The sequence below is a fragment of the Abramis brama genome (genome assembly GCF_963993115.1).
Source record: "Abramis brama genome assembly, chromosome: 7".
Lineage (NCBI taxonomy): Eukaryota > Metazoa > Chordata > Actinopteri > Cypriniformes > Leuciscidae > Abramis > Abramis brama.
In genome coordinates this window covers 39,922,683-39,941,035 of record NC_139969.1, presented here as the reverse complement: position 1 = coordinate 39,941,035, position 18,353 = coordinate 39,922,683, and the positions used below count along the sequence as shown (strand labels likewise).

General features: G+C 38.1%; 2 protein-coding genes across 2 annotated transcripts in view; both read left to right on the top strand.

Moving 5' to 3' along the window:
• Positions 1-17,088, top strand: part of LOC311087026 (uncharacterized protein) — a gene marked incomplete at its 3' end in the record, with an annotated part of 30,350 nt that extends 13,262 nt beyond the window's left edge. The window contains exons 11-13 of the mRNA XM_084120280.1: positions 997-1,120; positions 4,154-4,188; positions 16,958-17,088. Of these exons, the coding sequence (XP_083976406.1) occupies positions 997-1,120; positions 4,154-4,188; positions 16,958-17,088 (290 nt within the window). The remainder of the gene's footprint in view (positions 1-996; positions 1,121-4,153; positions 4,189-16,957) is intronic.
• LOC311087282 (NACHT, LRR and PYD domains-containing protein 12-like) overlaps positions 1-18,353 on the top strand; it is a gene marked incomplete at its 3' end in the record, with an annotated part of 349,673 nt that overhangs the window by 153,222 nt on the left and 178,098 nt on the right. The gene's annotated exons all lie outside the window — the stretch shown is intronic.

Sequence of the window (18,353 nt, the reverse complement as noted above, 5' to 3'; positions counted from 1 at the left end):
ACCATCAAGATAATCGGGACATAGCTAGGATTGTTGGAAGGGGGGAAATTGGCCCAAAATCAGCCCGATTATCTTTTGGTGTGTACCCAGCATAAAAGCCTTCCTTCCGCTAGAAAAAATAGTCCCTGACCGTGAACAGCAACAGAAGTTAAATACATTATTTCGCCATTAGATGGAGACAAAGACTGTGTTTATGAGTGAGTCAGTCAGTAGAGAAGACTTTTACATTGAAAGGACTCGAACTTGTGAACACAGAGAAGAAAGACACAACTGACAAATGACTATACGTGTCATAGCACGGCAAAACCCCTTAACTGTTAAAAGGACAAGATATCGCAGTGGACATTCAAACAGATTTTTTCTTATGAATATAGGACTGAGCTGTAAATGCAGGTACACTCGCTTAACTTAATCTCTCACAATACTCTATAAGCTTCAATGAACAATATCACTGAGAATGTTGACGTTGCTAAGAGTGGTTGCTAGGGGTGTTGTGTAGTGATGCATAGAACCGTTGGGTGAAGCGGTTACAGCCGTGTTTTATCATAAAGCTACTTGATATGTCCCACCCTGTCTTCCTGTTTCAGTGGAAATCACATCAACACACGTGTAATGCTGCGTGTTTCGTGACCAATCAGAATCAAGGACTGGAACTAACCGTTTAAGTAAATAAATTCTAGGGTTGGTGATGTCACTAACCCTCCTGTAGCCTCTGCCAGCTGTTTGTTGTAGTCCTTTAAGCGATTTCTGTAAAAGACAATCTCTCCCTTCGCTTTGAGTGTTGTAACTTTGCAGATGTTGTTTAAGCTCTAACAGCAACATTACACACTAACTGAAGTTAGAAAACTAAAATCATAATCAGCCACCCCTTTAAGATAAGATAAAGTTGACCACTTTTTGAAAGTCATCTCAGTGTCCTAGAGAATCTCTTGCAGGAGTTAATGTAGTTTCTGAGACTGAAAGGAGACGGTCTCTCTTCTGCTGTCGTGTTCACAGACGGCTACATATCCGTGATGAATGTGGAGCTGAACATTAAGGAGATGCTGGAGCTGGGGAAGAAGGCGTCGCAGGCGGCCGGACGAGGCCAGACCGATGGAGATAACCTCAGCTTCAGCAGCAGGTACAGAACTAACATTCATATCCAGACAAACTCATGACATCATGCATATGAAATAAAGTTCACTAGCAAGTTAACCATGGATTGGCAACTAGGGGTGTAACGATACATCGGTATGGATCAAAAGACTAATGATACGATGCATTGATGCAACAGCTTTATTTCGACACTCAACATCTCTGGCTGTGTTTACACTGGCGCAAGAAAATCCTATTTTTTACTCGCATCTTATGACACATCGGAGTGTGTTGCACACATGCAAACGCACAAGATCCGATTTTTTCGCATTCGTTCTGAGCCACTTCTAAATGTGGTTTTAAATGTGGTTTCCCACAAAGATCGTGTCTTTTTAATGTCGTATCATGAAACAGACTCACTTATTTTTTTACTAAGGTGGAAACTTTATAGTAAAGAAATGCAACTTTATAGTTAAGAAGAACAGAAACATTGAGCATAGAAATGAACGTGAATGTTTAAAATAAAGCTGCTTTGCTACTGAAAGCTTGATTATGGGCTGTTTCTCAGCACTGAGGTGATAACCGCTGTGTTTGTAAATAAATGAGCAGCTTCACTATTACACACAGCTGTAATTCACACTTGTTATCTCAGGCCTTGTCCACACTAATACGCCTTCTCCATTTTGGCCTTCCGTCCGCACTGAGACGCCGTTTTAGCAACGAAAACTAACCTTTTTGAAAACACTCTCCAAAGTGGATTGTATACAGTTTTCAGACCCAGGACCAGATATGATGAAAGAAGACCAGGAGTCATGAAGTTCAATCAAATAAGTAAAAATTTACTGAAGAATAGTTTGCAGTTAAATTGGTAGAGCCAGCGTCAAAGTCTCATGAGGAGGTCGCAAGCTAACTCTACCTTACACAAAATCTCACACCAATTATACCTTTTCCAAGGGCATTCATTACACATTTGCTACTTCTGATTGGCTAAGAGAACAAAGTCTAAACAATCCTACACTTATAGATAGACAGTAGGGTACGTTGACATTAGTCAAGATAATTGTCGTCCGAGTCCCTGAAGGTTCGATGTTGAGGTCGTCGAGAAGGGTCCCGAGATCTGCGGCTACATATCACGAGACCTGCACAGAACATGCAACACACACACAAAAGCAGAAGAGAATCACAGCTCTACCAAGGTTGTAGAGAGCCTGAGCTCAGTGTTATCAGGTCAGACTACCCAAAACATACTGATAACACCTTCCCTCCTCAGAAAGAAGTACAGATACTGTCCACTTTATTCTCTAGAGAAATACACATGAAAGAAATACAATTCTGTGAACTAACTGTGAACTAGATCATGTAAGTCACGTAGAAGTTGACCCCTGTAACCTCAGCTTGGTCAGCAGAAAACAGACACAGAGCATCTGATGGGCCTTCAGGCTTGCCCTCCTCTATTATGAGCTGTTTTCCCAATACAAAGGGCCTGTTCTCAAGGTCCTCGCCCAGGACAATAAAGATCAGTCACAGACACCATAATACACTTAAAAATATATGAGCAGAAATGCTGACAACAAAATAGGATTAAAACTATATCTGAATCACTCGTGAATATAGTTAATGATTATAAACTTGATTAGTACTTGTTATAGGAATAATGTAAAGGATATATATTTATATAATGAAGAGGCAAGGGATTCTGACCCCAACCCTTCAGGATGCTTTTGAAAACGCAGTTTTCGTGTTGTAGTGTGGACTGAGAAAACGGTTGCATTTAAGAACGAAGACGTAAGTTTAGTCATGTGACGCGTATTGAACCCACAGATATTCATGTTTATACTGGTATTGTGCCTGTTATGTGCTATTCACTTCCACACAGTTGCTAGATATGTTCCTTCACACACTCTTCATATCACAGTCCTGCAAACATGACAGAACATTTACTCATTTGCTGTCCTGCGGTAAAACATGAGAGGATTTGTGTTTTAGACCAAACATATAATGATGAGTGAGAGCGACCTGGACCATTCAGTGAATGTGGAGATATTTTTAGGGCTGATCCGAATACCATTTTTTGAGCTTCGAAGCTTCGGTAGTAATGAACATCGAATATTCAAAGCTTCGGAAAGAGGGGGCTTAACATTCTTCTCTCTAATAAAGGCAGGAATCTCTGTGTGTCCGTTTGCATTTTGATTATTTCGAGAACCGCTCATCCAGTCGACTTCACAAGGGAGTGCAGTGTCGCATTTGGTGCAATATAGATGGACACGCGAGACGCGACACATTCAGAATGAATAAACTTTTAGTAAACTACAGAACAGCGGCGCACGTACCTCACGCGGGCAGGGCTTATATGCACTAGTGATATAAAACGCACACACACAGGTCTGTTAAATTAAGCAATACTTTTAAGGTAGTCTAATATTTTTCTGACTAACAAATTACTGACACAGTAAAGGGTAGATTTAAATAAAGAAAAAAGAAATTTAAAAAAAGAAAAACGAAATTTAAATAAAGAAAAATGAAATTAAGTTAAATTAAAAACGAGATTAATTTAGATTGATAATAACGGGTAAAAAGGCTAATACATTTTGTTTCTATTATTCTATTTCCCACTATGTCAAAGCAAAGCAGCTTAACCCAAAACACAAGCTCAAGCATTCTGTCCACACACACTCCGCTGTTCTGCACTTCTGTCCACACACACACTCCGCTGTTCTGCGCTCTAGCCAGGGAACACTCCCGTTGCAGGAACGTCGGTATCTCTTGCAGGCAGTGTGCACACTCCAACCTGTTAACATGGGAGCTGAAATAAAGACGCTCACGCCACGCAGCCAGTGTGTCGCCGGCCTTATTCAAGCGCGAATGAGAACCGTTTCGCGGGGGATCCCAGGTGTGCAAAAAATAAATAAAATTAATTTAAAAAAAATATTCGAATGTCAAATTTTCTGCTGTTCACTCCCATCAGACTCTGCACTGCATTACACATTATAAACACTATATCTACAGCATATCATAGTCAGACTGTTAACCGCCACAGTGCCACGAATGCGCCTCATCTGAAACTGTTTGATGTTTGCAGGTCCTCTCATCAGAATCCTGTGTTCACCAGTAGCTGTAAGTGTTCTGCTTTTCTTTTCTTTATTCTTTATATGCAACTGTTTTATGGTCTTTTGGGTAAGTGTTGTATTTCTATTCCACTGTAATACCTAGATCCTTCTAAAACATGTTCATAATCCACTGTAATCAAATATCGCCCTTACCCAGGGCTTGACATTAACTTTTTGAGGCACTTGTCCTTCGGACAAGTAAATTTATGTTTTACTTGTCCATGCACAAAAGTCACTTGTCCGGGTAAAGATTTATAATTTTATCTTTTTTGTGTGTGTGTGTGTTTTGCTAATGCAGAATTCGAACAAACCATTGAAAGCATCCAAACACTATCAATATTAATAAAATTCAGTTGAAACAGTAGAAAGGAACGTGTCCCAAGAATAGAGTTCCCCTTCAACAAGAAATAAGGATCTCCAGACTCCATAATACAAAGTAATACTTTGCACGCTGGTGTGCAGTGTATCACCAGAGGAAGTGGTGACTCTTGTAGGTATCCTCAGTATTTGCAAGCTAGCTAGACTTACTGTATACTATATCTAAAATAATTTTGTAGACATAAGAGATAGAGATGCACCGATTACAATTTTCTAGGCCGATTCCGATTTTTCATTGAGTTTGACCTGCTGATACAGATTTAAGCCGATTCCGATGTATTTTTTTTTCTAACCACTTTACAGCACACACACACATATTTATTTTTGATCTTTTCTTTAACCCTTTCACGCGTAAGTTTAAAATATCCTAACTGACACCCCCACCCCCAGAGTGAGTTTTTTCAAGGCGAACGTTCCCTTTAATGTTTCCATGGCGACGCGTCACGCGATACACCGCAGCCACAATAATACTGTACGACAGATGTGTCGCTTTTATTTCGCTTTTTCTTTTTTATTCAAAATATTCACAAACGTGCTTACCATGTCATCAACTAGCTTGTCTGATATTCCGATTCTCAAATACGTGTAAGTGAGTGTGTTTGGTTGTTTAAAAACCTTTATAAATAATATTGATCTATAACATGAGATGGGCGCCGCAATGTTGTCCTGTCAGTCGGATTTACAGCACGTAAATTCATCAGTTTCTCCCGAAATAAATGGAAGAAAGTGGCCGGTGAACTGAGAAGAATGGAGTAAACTTTATAGTTACTTCCACTATGTTTGTCTGATATGAATAACACATGTCGGCAAATTATATTTGAATAGATTGTTATTGCTGCTTCCACAGACATCATTTACAAACTCCAAATGTATTGTTTTACTCGTGCTTATGTGTATTTAAATATCTGAAACCTAAAATAAACATTGAGGTTGAAAACACTGCTTAGTTGTGATATATGACAGCGCTGAACGCGTCCGACTCTGGCTCAGCGCTTGCTAATATTACTATTTTATTAATAAAATTAATTTAGTATTAATAGGGAAAAAATACTCATCAGTGGCTTTATAGTGTTCTTTTAATTTGTATTTATTTTTATTTAATTTGATTTAATTCCTTTTTGGATGGTTATCCAATGTGTTTTAAAGCTTTGTTGGCAAAAAAACAACAATAAACAAACAATAAACAACCAGTCAAGAATGTGTACAGTGTTATAATAAGCTATGTACAAAGGTGTAGGTTTCAAACATTTTAGGTGATTTATTATGGACAAAAAACATAGTGAATGACTCAAAAATATACAGTGAGGAAAATAAGTATTTGAACACCCTGCTATTTTGCAAGTTCTCCCACTTAGAAATCATGGAGGGGTCTGAAATTGTCATCGTAGGTGCATGTCCACTGTGAGAGACATAATCTAAAAAAAAAAAATCCAGAAATCACAATGTATGATTTTTTAACTATTTATTCGTATGATACAGCTGCAAATAAGTATTTGAACACCTGAGAAAATCAATGTTAATATTTGGTACAGTAGCCTTTGTTTGCAATTACAGAGGTCAAACGTTTCCTGTAGTTTTTCACCAGGTTTGCACACACTGCAGGAGGGATTTTGGCCCACTCCTCCACACAGATCTTCTCTAGATCAGTCAGGTTTCTGGGCTGTCGCTGAGAAACACGGAGTTTGAGCTCCCTCCAAAGATTCTCTATTGGGTTTAGGTCTGGAGACTGGCTAGGCCACGCCAGAACCTTGATATGCTTCTTACAGAGCCACTCCTTGGTTATCCTGGCTGTGTGCTTCGGGTCATTGTCATGTTGGAAGACCCAGCCTCGACCCATCTTCAATGCTCTAACTGAGGGAAGGAGGTTGTTCCCCAAAATCTCGCAATATATGGCCCCGGTCATCCTCTCCTTAATACAGTGCAGTCGACCCTGTCCCATGTGCAGAAAAACACCCCCAAAGCTTGATGCTACCACCCCCATGCTTCACAGTAGGGATGGTGTTCTTGGGATGGTACTCATCATTCTTCTTCCTCCAAACACGTTTAATGGAATTATGACCAAAAAGTTCTATTTTGGTCTCATCTGACCACATGACTTTCTCCCATGACTCCTTTGGATCATCCAAATGGTCATTAGCAAACTTAAGACGGGCCTTGACATGTGCTGGTTTAAGCAGGGGAACCTTCCGTGCCATGCATGATTTCAAACCATGACGTCTTAGCCGCCTTCACACTGGCAGTTGAAATCAGCTCCGATACGGCTACGAAACGACCGGAAGTCATTCACTTCCTATGGAGATTCGCAGACCGCATGCGAATGGGTCCGAAGCGGGTCCGAACGAGTGCGGTGCGAAAAAAATCGTGTCCGTTGGTCATCCGGATGCGTTCAAAAAATTGAACTCTTGCGAAAGGCTATGGACGGTTCCTTTCCGACAAATCCAGCGGAAGTTAGCGTTGCTATGGTACTGATAAACAAACCTGAATTCTTAACTTTTAATAAAATAAATAATGATTTTATAACGATAAGTTGTCATGTCATTTTTTTATTTTCATGATTTTCTAACGTTATTAGGGCAGTTAATACAATTAAAAGCCCTATACCACATTAGCCGACCTGACATGTCAACGTCCTGGGGAACTTTCCTCCACGCAGCAGCCTGTCTCTATAACCCCCTCAACAGAGAGATCAAACAGTACAGTACATTCTGACACCGACATAATCAACCGTTAATCTCTCCGCCATTTTTGTTCTACTCGCTTCCGAACCTTCCGACGCTTTTCAACGGTGTAGTACGACGTCCGCTGGGGGCGTATTGCGTATTACGGAGCTGATTTCAACTGCCAGTGTGAAGGCGGCGTTAGTGTATTACCAACAGTAACCTTGGAAACGGTGGTCCCAGCTCTTTTCAGGTCATTGACCAGCTCCTCCCGTGTAGTTCTGGGCTGATTTCTCACCTTTCTTAGGATCATTGAGACCCCACGAGGTGAGATCTTGCATGGAGCCCCAGTCCGAGGGAGATTGACAGTCATGTTTAGCTTCTTCCATTTTCTAATGATTGCTCCAACAGTGGACCTTTTTTCACCAAGCTGCTTGGCAGTTTCCCCGTAGCCCTTTCCAGCCTTGTGGAGGTGTACAATTTTGTCTCTAGTGTCTTTGGACCGCTCTTTGGTCTTGGCCATGTTAGTAGTTGGATTCTTACTGATTGTATGGGGTGGACAGGTGTCTTTATGCAGCTAACGACCTCAAACAGGTGCATCTAATTTAGGATAATAAATGGAGTGGAGGTGGACATTTTAAATGCAGACTAACAGGTCTTTGAGGGTCAGAATTCTAGCTGATAGACAGGTGTTCAAATACTTATTTGCAGCTGTATCATACAAATAAATAGTTAAAAAATCATATATTGTGATTTCTGGATTATTTTTTTTTAGATTGTCTCTCACAGTGGACATGCACCTACGATGACAATTTCAGACCACTCCATGATTTCCAAGTCGGAGAACTTGCAAAATAGCAGGGTGTTCAAATACTTATTTTCCTCACTGTACATGAATCCAAAATACATAACACTTCATTTCAATTTTTTAAACTGATTTTTATTCATTAATAACACAAGGACAACAAAATAATATAACAACTCAATAGAGAAAAATAAAATACAGATGATACAAAATTAGTAATAGTCTAATTGACTTGAATTTGTCAAGTTAGATTTGAATAGTCAATATATTTCCCATATTTGTATACGTCTATGATATTAACTAAAAATTAATCCACTGTAAACAAGTCTCATCAGAGTGGTTTATAAGGATAAAGCTTTGCATTAACCAACTCTTAAATATTCAATGTTACTGAAAATAATCTTCATGACAGAAATTCACAAATATAGCCTATATACATCTGAGAACAGAAACGCATCATGTAACTGTAAAAGTAAAAAAAATAATAATAAAAAAATAACAGCGCGCTTTGTTTGTAAAAAGGTTGTGAATTAGTATTTAATACGGTGACAAGTCACGTGACAAAAGAATGAAGGACTCAAACCCGAAGACTCGAGAGATGAACTAATCATTTCCGTTTCCGCTACTAACAGCATAGCCTCCATAGACATCATATAGAGACTAGATGCCCTATTGGCCGCTGGGCACTGAGAAATGCGGCCGCCATCTTAAACCGGTCGTACTCCTAGTTTCGTTGCGTGGCAGCAGTTAAGATGCCAGAGCACTGTGGACCATCGCAAAAGTCCGTTAGCATCTCAGCTGTTAGGCTAGCTAAAGGTAACGTTAATTTAGGTAAACTATAGACTTGAGCTGTAATTTTGGGCTTTTAATCACATCTTGTGTGTAGATGAGAGATTTTGTAGTTTTGTAAAGGTTTTGCTGACAATTGGTCAATGGATGAATGGAAATAAGCAAATTTATTTAACCTAAAAGTACGCACTGTATGGTTAATTTAGTGGTTCTCAACGGGGGCGGTACCGCCCCCCCAGGGGGCGTTCAGAGAACAACGGGGGGCGTTGGAAGCAAGATTTTTGAAAGGGGGGCGTTCAGGTGTTAATGGGGGGCGTTCACGAGTTTAAATATATAACGCAAATTTTTGTTCATTTACTTTTATTAATTTTAAGCATTTAGTAATTTAGTTGTAATAAACACTTTAAGTGGGCTATTTAAAAAGTGTTTTAACCGTTAATTCATAGTTATCATGTGACGTCACACCATTACGCCCACCTGGAGGGCAAAATAAGGCTTTCCTCCATCGGCCATCAGTCATTTTTATCAGGTTTGTAGTTAGTATTAATGTAGTAAAACAGTGTTATTAAAAGATCAAATCCAATATATATCGCTTATTCATGATGCATACTTTGTACAGGTAAGCAGATGAACACAGAACAAATTATTTATAACATAATAATATTGTTTGTCTTCTCCCCTTTACAGTATTGTTTGCCATCTAGTCCTGATCACAGAGTTTAGCTCCAAACCCTATTAAGCAGACCTGAGCAGCCAGGGGCGTCATGCAAGCCAAAATTCTGGGGGGGCACAATCTGAGACGTTGCACTTGTTTTCTGACGGGTGATATGGATCATGTTAGGAGGGGTCAGGGGGTTTCTCCCCCTGAAAATTTTTAAATTCTGGCTGCTAAACATACCATTTCAATGCAGTTTGGGAGGGACAGAAATACCTTAACGGAGCTAGCAGCAACCCTCCTCTATCTGAGGACTAAGTTAAAGTATCTATTTTGTAAGTTTATGTAAAAGACAGGTTGATGAAAGAACTGTAAGCTCAAATTCAAAAGCTTTTGAAGTCTACTTCATTAAAGCATGTTTACACACACACTTACTGTACACTTAGGCCTACTACACATGATTTTAAAAACAGTACCATTGCAGTTTTTATGTTATGATTTTAAACTGGTATGTGACCTAAGAACGATCTTACATTAAAGGTACATAAAGGTGCTGAGGTCTGACTTTGTGGTGCTCTGAAATTAAGTTATTTTAATATTAATATGTGATGAAGGACTTTGAAAGAAGTTTGACAGATTTCAGTGCTGAATAAGGTTAACACTACCCCGTTTATTTGAAAATGGTTAATATTTGACAGAAATGTAAAAAAGTAATCAAATCAAATGTAATATGTAACATTACTTTAGTAAAATCATTGAAATACTGTAGTTACACTGCTCATTATTATATTTTAAATAAGGAACTTGTAAAGAGTAATTTATGAGCTAACAGAAAAGCTAGTAACTTGTAACTTGTACATTTAACCTATGAACCAGACAGAAGGGCTATAGCTAGCCATGATGCGTAGCTAGCCATGAACCATATAGCGATGCCTTGATAACGTTAGGTTGGATTTTGCAGTTAGCCTACAACAAATTTAACACCCTCGTTTCTATGAAACTGAAAACAATTGAACCAGCTGGAGACTTTGACACAAGACAAAACAGAACAGATGTTTCAAAACCGTTCAGATAACGTTACTATGGCTTTGTATGGCAGTAACGTTAGCCAACTAGTTTACGGTTAGACTAGGCTAGCTATCGATAACGTTACACTGACACAACTTAAGTTAATGCTCTGAATTCGCAGCTAATATCAAATCCATAACTTTTTGATCAAGTTAAAATTTCCAGGTCAACCACAAGTAATCCCACTACCTTTTAATATCATCCGATAACTAATTCAATGCCGATTTGTTGCTTTACCCACTTACCACTTCAAGACCATCTGTAAAACATTGCCAGCTCAACGTGCGAGACGAGTGAGTTGTTTGAACATACACAGCAAAGATTCTTCTTCTTCTTCTTCAGTGAATTTTATTGGCAGCTTGCAATCTTTGTGCATTACCGCCATCTACTGGATTGAGGTGTGATCACATTGGGGAGTCATAAATAAATGTATATAAAAAATAATAATAATAAAAAAAAGAAGATCAGAGCCCAAGCTTCAGCTAGCGCTGCGTGTTCAGCTCCTCCAGCTTCAACCTCAGCTCAAACCTCCAGAAAAAAAAAAAAAAATTGGCCTAAAGTCTTCTTGCTAGTTGTGTTTTTTTTAGAAACTCTATCACTGCTTTAGTTGTAGACTGTGTTCCAGGTAGACTCAACAGGTTTCTCAAAGTAACAGAGTTCTTTGTTACCCTCTTAAATATTTCTCTCTCTTCAGAGTACTGCCTACATGTCAGAAGTACATGCTTCACGGTTTCTGTTTCCGTACAATATGGGCACATTCCTGTCTCATGTTCCCCTATTGTGTGTAAGCCGCTGTTCAGTCCTGTATGTCCTAACCTTAGCCTGATGAACCAGGTTTCCTCCTGTCGTGAAAGTGAGCTGATCATTTTAACTGTTACATTCTTTTGAATATTATATAAATGCCTACCTTTTTCCCCCTTATCCCATTTATCTTGCCAGAGTTTATGAATACCATCTTTAATTATTATTTTCACTTCTGATTTGCTGAGTGGAACCTGTACTTCTACTTGTTCTGCTTTGAGTGCTTCTTTTGCCAACTCATCTGCCTTCTCATTGCCCTCAATACCTGTGTGCGCTGGAACCCAAGTGAACTGTAATATTAGCTTCTGTTGAGATATCCTGAAAATCATCTGATGAACTTCATCTAAAAGATCCTGTCTGCATGCAGATTTCCCAGTCTGGATGCTAGTTAGGGAGGACATAGAGTCTGAACAAATAACAGATTTATATGGCTTCACTTCTTCTACCCACTGTAGTGCCATTATGATGGCCATCATCTCTGCAGAGAAGATTGAGAGGTGGTTTGAGGTTCTTTTTTGTATTATAACTTTATATTTAGGAATGTATACAGCCACCCCCGTTTTACCTGCTGGTTCTTTGGATGCATCTGTAAATATTTGTACTGTGTCATCATATATTACTTCTAGATACTGCTGTACACTTTGATACAATCCCGTCTTGATTATATTTTTAGCTTCTAGATTAACTACAGGATAGCAGAAAAACCAAGGTGGAATTGTGCTCAAGTTAACATTTTTGCTGCAAGGTATAGTACTGATTCCCATGTCATCTGCCTCTTTACTGCTGTTCCATCCAAAACTACTGTTCACAATGCGACCATATTCCCAGCATTCTTCTAACACCAGTTTTGTAGGATGTGTAGTTTCATGCCCTTGTAAGTTTACCCAATATGCTAGAGAAAGTTTTAACCTCCTAAGATTTAAAGGCATCTCCCCTACCTCTACTTGCAGAGCTGGGATAGGTGACGTTCGGAAGGCTCCACTACACAACCGGAGAGCTTTAGCCTGCACCCTGTCCAGTTCAGCTAATGTAGTTTTTGCTGCTGTTTTGTATACTGTACATCCATAGTCAAACACTGATCGGATTAATGCAATATAAATTCTTTTCAAAGAAGAGCCTGACGCCCCCCAATTATACCCTGAAAGACACTTTAAAAGATTGATTGCTTTCTTACATTTGTCTACCATTTTCTGAACATGATTTTTAAAAGTAAGTTTACTATCAAACCACACACCAAGATATCTTAAGTCATTAACCTGTTTGAGAGATTGTCCATATATCTTAAGATCTATTGTGGGTTTTACCCTTTTCTTAGAAAAACAGATGAATTGCGTTTTTTCCACTGAAAGGTGGAATCCCCAGTCAAATGACCATTTTCCAACCTGACTAATTGCTGTCTGCATCCTTTGCTGTAAATTGTCAATATTACGGCCCCTTACCCACAATGCTCCATCATCTGCATATAATGCCCTATTTATCCTTTGGTTCACTCCATCAAACACATCATTAATCATTATATTAAACAGAACTGGACTACATATGGCGCTTTTCCACTGCATGGTACGGTACGGCTCGGTTCGGTACGGCTCACTTATGGCGCATTTCCACTGCATGGTACGGTACGGTACGGCTCGCTTCGGCTCGCTTTAAATGGTACCACCTCTGTTGAGGTTCCAAGCGTACCGTACCGATACTAAAATGTGACGTGAAAACACTGAAGATCACTGATTGGTCAGACAGAATCGTCACTACCAGTGTCATTGTATTTGCGACACGAGACCATGCACGAGACAAACCCGCTAGATTTAAATAGCCAGTAGACAACAGCCAACGCTGTAGTTTCTTGCAGTTAAAAAGTTTCTTGCAAACTGTTTCTTGCAGTCAGGGGCGGCGCCGGATAATTTTTAACGCATGTGCTGAGGGCACACACACACATGTGTGTGTGTGTGTGTGTGTATATATATATATATATATATATATATATATATATATATATATATATATATATATATATATATATATATATATATATATATATATATATAATTAATAAATGAGCAAAACTTGGCCACAAAATATTTAATATTCAATTATTTTACTGATCACAATTAAAGTTTTAATTTTATTAAATTGAACAAGCGCAAAATTCAGCAATCAAATATTCAAAAAGACTTAATAATAATGTTATTTCTCTCTATAGGCGCGTTTACTACGAATATGGCGATCGTCAACTTCATCTTTGCCAGACACTGACAGAAAACACTATTATAAATAAAAATCAATGCACGCATCCCCGGATTTACAAATGCACATCTTGCTTGTTGCACGCACATTATGTCGAAATAACGAGATATTATGTTGAAATAACATTATTATTAAGTCTTTTTGAATATTTGATTGAATGCTGAATTTTGCGCTTGTTCAATTTAATAAAATTACGCCTATATATAGCCTATATACTATTAATAAATGAGCAAAACTTGGCCACAAAATATTTAATATTCAATTATTTTAATGATCACAATTAAAGTTTTAATTTTATTAAAACGCGTGCACTGATTTTTATTTATAAAATAGTGTTTTCTGTCAGTGTCTGTGCATGGCAAAGATGAAGTTGACGATCGCCATATTCGTAGTAAACGCGCCTATAGAGAGAAATGCACATAATGGATTACATAAGAGAGTAGCCTATTTCTTTTTGTTTTGAATTATTTCGTTTAAAGACATTTCAAGCTTTGTGTATTTGAGGATGAGATGCGCTCCAGTTAACGTACAATGCAAGTGACCGCTCGGGCGCCTCAATGATTAAATTGTCTATTTTGCTCTTATTTATTCAGTCCAGGTAATTGTTTGATGAAAAAAATATTAAAATTAAGATACAATTTATACAAAACGAAATTCACTTTAAAGAAAGGCTTTCTACAAAACAAAACTTAATGAAGTGGTCAAAATTATGTCCGACTCGCTCCATGTCTCTCTACTCGTGCTGTTCACTTTTCATAATCAACATAGGCAGATGGAAAAAAATAACATAACATTAACTAAATGCGCTTTTTTAATGGCAGTAGGCTAGTTTAAAACAGTACATTAGGTCTAGACTCTCTATTTGTAAAGATTGCTGCACATTCATTTAATTCTGAATTTTGCACACACAAGTTGAAAGGCATTTGTTCAAATCAAGTTCACGGATAATTGTGCGTGCATTTATTAATCATTATGATACTAAAATCATAACAAAGTAGGCTATGCTATGTACAAAAAATCAGATGAGCCCAGAATATGAACGCAACGTTTAATTACACGTTAAGAATTTTCCTTCCATATAGTAAACCATTATAAGAACGTTTATCCATTATTAAAAACATCCACATGCCGAGAATCAAGAGCACCATCCCATGTGTTGTGCGTTTGAAATGTGGCGCGTTTACGATGATGTCATGGCAGTAGAGGCGGCAACTATAACGATCAGTCCCACCCAGTTTGAAGCGGTACTACTGCAATGGAAAAGCAACCAAACTAAAGCGAACCGAACCGTGCCGTATCGAGTCGAGTCATACCACGCAGTGGAAAAGCGAAGCGAGCCGAACCGTTCCGCGCCGAGTCGAACCGTACCGAGCCGAACCGTGCCGTACCATGCAGTGGAAAAGCGCCAATACACTACCTTGTGGGGTGCCATTTTCTATTGTGTATGTGCTTGATGACTCTGACCCTATCCTGACCTCTATGGTTCTACCCTTTAAAAAATCTTTGATCCAGTTAAACATTTTACCTCCTATTTCCATTTTATTCAACTTAATTAAAAGTCCTTCTTTCCACAGCATGTCATAAGCCTTCTCTATATCAAAAAAGGTTGCCAAAACAGATTCTTTGTTAACTTGTGCTTTACGTATCTCATTCTCCAGGCAGACTACAGGATCCATAGTTGTTCTTCCATTATCCACAATATCCACTCTGATATGGTGTGATCAGCCCTCTGCTTTCTAATTTGTACACTAACCTTTTAGTAATCATCCTCTCCATGAGTTTACATAGGTTAGACGTTAATGCTATTGGTCTGTAGCTTCTGACATTCATTTTATCCTTTCCTGGTTTCCCTATAGGGACTATTACTGAGTGTTTCCACCCAGTAGGCAGTTTTCCTTGTTCCCAAATTTTGTTATATAAAACCAGTATCACATTTTTTGCCACATCAGATATTTCTTCAATCATTTTATAGCATATCCCATCTCTCCCTGGTGAGGTATTTTTAACACCTATCAATGCTCTTTTTAGTTCAAACTGTGTGAAATCTGCATCTAGTGAACTCTCCCGCACCATTTTCATCCCCAGCATATCTTTATTTTCTTCAATGATCCTCTTTCTTATAGCTAGCTCTTCACTGGAGAGGTTCTGTGAGCTATGTATCCTTACAAAGGATTTTGCAAGCATCTCAGCTTTTTCTCTACTGGTTACTGCCTCAGTGCCATTATCTCTTAATACTGCTAGTGAAAAGTCCCTTCTTATGCCATCCATTTTTCTGATCATTCCCCATATGTCATTAATTTTTATTCCTGTCCCAATATTACTACAAAAATCTCTCCAATATTTCCTTTTAGCTTCTCTTATAATTCTTTTGGCTTTAGCCTGTGCTCTTTTATACTCCAATAAATTATCAAATGAATGATTAGATTTAACAATTTTAAAGGCTTTATTCCTGTTTTTAACAGCCTCTCTACACTCATCAGACCACCATGGTACCATTTTCCTCTTCTTTGCTCCAGATGTTTTGCCTATTGTTTCCTCTGCTGACTCATGTATTATATTAATAATCATATTATTCAACTCCTCAATGTCGTCACTCAAACAGCAAAGATTCTAGAGCGCTCTAGATTTGATATACACAGACACCATATTAGGAAAAAGGGGCGGGCTGATGCTGACCGATTTATTACACATCCAGAAGAATACATTTGAGTCGTTATAGGCTCTGGTATATTATGGAGCATAATAGGAATAAAGTTGTAACAAAAAAATTATCAGGGAGGAAAAATCTGACTTTGAATGGGCATGACGCCACTGTGAGCAGCTGATCCAGGATCACCAGAAACTCTGCAGAACTTTGGTCTGGACACCAGTGATGTAAGTTCAGAACATATTGCAGGAGATCTCAACATTGTCTCTCAAGGTCCACTTACATGCAGAGGTTGACTCCAGCCTAGTCCAGCACACCTGAACAAGCTAATCAAGGTGCATAACTCTGGGTGCATATCACTCAGGTCTCTAGCTCAGTAGTCAGTGGTTAAGGGCCGTCTTTATCACAAAATCCTTACAGTGCACTGAAACATTCGCTCCCTAAAAACTCACTGTTATCGGAAGTTCTGAAGCTCAAAACTTTAATCACACGAGACAGTTCGCTACAAAATGATGTGATAGCTGATTTTAAACCACAAACCAATATTATATTTCAGCATAAACATACGTCGCTAGACAGGTAATGTCTAATCAAGCAAACATTTACAATTTATCTATGACTGAAATCTTGCACAAATATGTAGAGGGAAAACTCAAGTGTATACTTCACTTTTTGGACAACCATTGTTTTTTCACATTTACATTTTGGTTAATGTTTTCTTTCTCACTTTAGATGCTGGAGAAAACACAGCCAGGCTAAAGCATTCAAAGTGGAAACTTCTGTCGTGGCTCAATAATCCAGGATTGGGATGGTGGAAGGAGCAGAAGATCAGAGATCAGGCAGAGATCTACTGGTGCCCCTGAGGAACTGATTTACCTAATGCGCCAAACATTACCAAACATTTTCATCACTCACCTTCATGTCGTTTCAAACCTGTAAGACTTTCGTTCATCTTTGAAACACAAATGTAGATCTTTTTAATGAAATCTGAGAGCTTTCTGTCCCTCCATTTCACAGTTTATGCAACTACAACTTTCAAGGTAGTAAAGACATTATAACAATAATCAATATGACTCCAGTGGTTTAACCTCATCTTTATGAAGTGAAGTGAATGCTTTGTGTGTGCAAAAAAACCCATTGCATCTTTATTCACAAAATACACATCTCTGACACGTGTTCACGGAGCACCACGATTCATCAGGGTTGTGTTGGCGAGAGAGCCGGCCATCTCATGCGTCGGAGATACATCATTTGTGAATAAAGACGTAATTGTTTGCGCACACAAGGCATCTGTTAGAAATATCTTCATTTGTGTTCTCCACAAAAGTCTTACGGGTTTGGAGCGACATGAGGGTCAGTAATTAATGACAGAATTTATATTTTTGTGTGAACTATCCCTTTACTGTTTTCTAATGTGGTTATAATTGGTCATTGTTTTATAAACATTTTCAATATTTTTAAGATTTATTGTTTTGAAAAAATGTTTATACAGAAAAGACAAATTTGATAAGTCACAGTAAAAACTTTAAAATTGTTTAAAAAAAAATTGTTTCAAATAAATGCTGCTCTTTTGAAAGTTCTATTCAAAGAATACTGAAAACTGTATCGTAGTTTCCACAAAAATATGAAGCCGTACAACTGATAATAATCAATTTTTCTGAGAATCAAATCATAATGATTTCTGAAGGATCATGTGACACTGAAGACTGAAGTAATGATGCTGAAAATTCAGCTTTGCATCACATGAATAAATTACACATTACTATATATTTACATGTATATTTATGAAAAGTTATTTTTATTGTAGTAATATTTCACAAATAACTGTTTTTAGGGTATGCTTGATCAAAATGCAGGCTTAAGATGTGATCAGGAAAGTGTTTTTTATGTGAAAGATGCATCTGATGTGTCAATAAATGGTCTGCAAATCTTTTATGAATTGTTTTATTATGAATATTAAATATAATCATGAATTCACGGTTGAAATTAGGCCTGAAAAAGACGTATTTTCAACTCACTTTACAACCTAATTTAGATTTATAATTTATGTTATACTTATCTATCTATCTATAAATTACAGGAACGTCTGTCTGTGTGTCTGTCTGTCTGTCTGTGTGTGTGTCTGTCT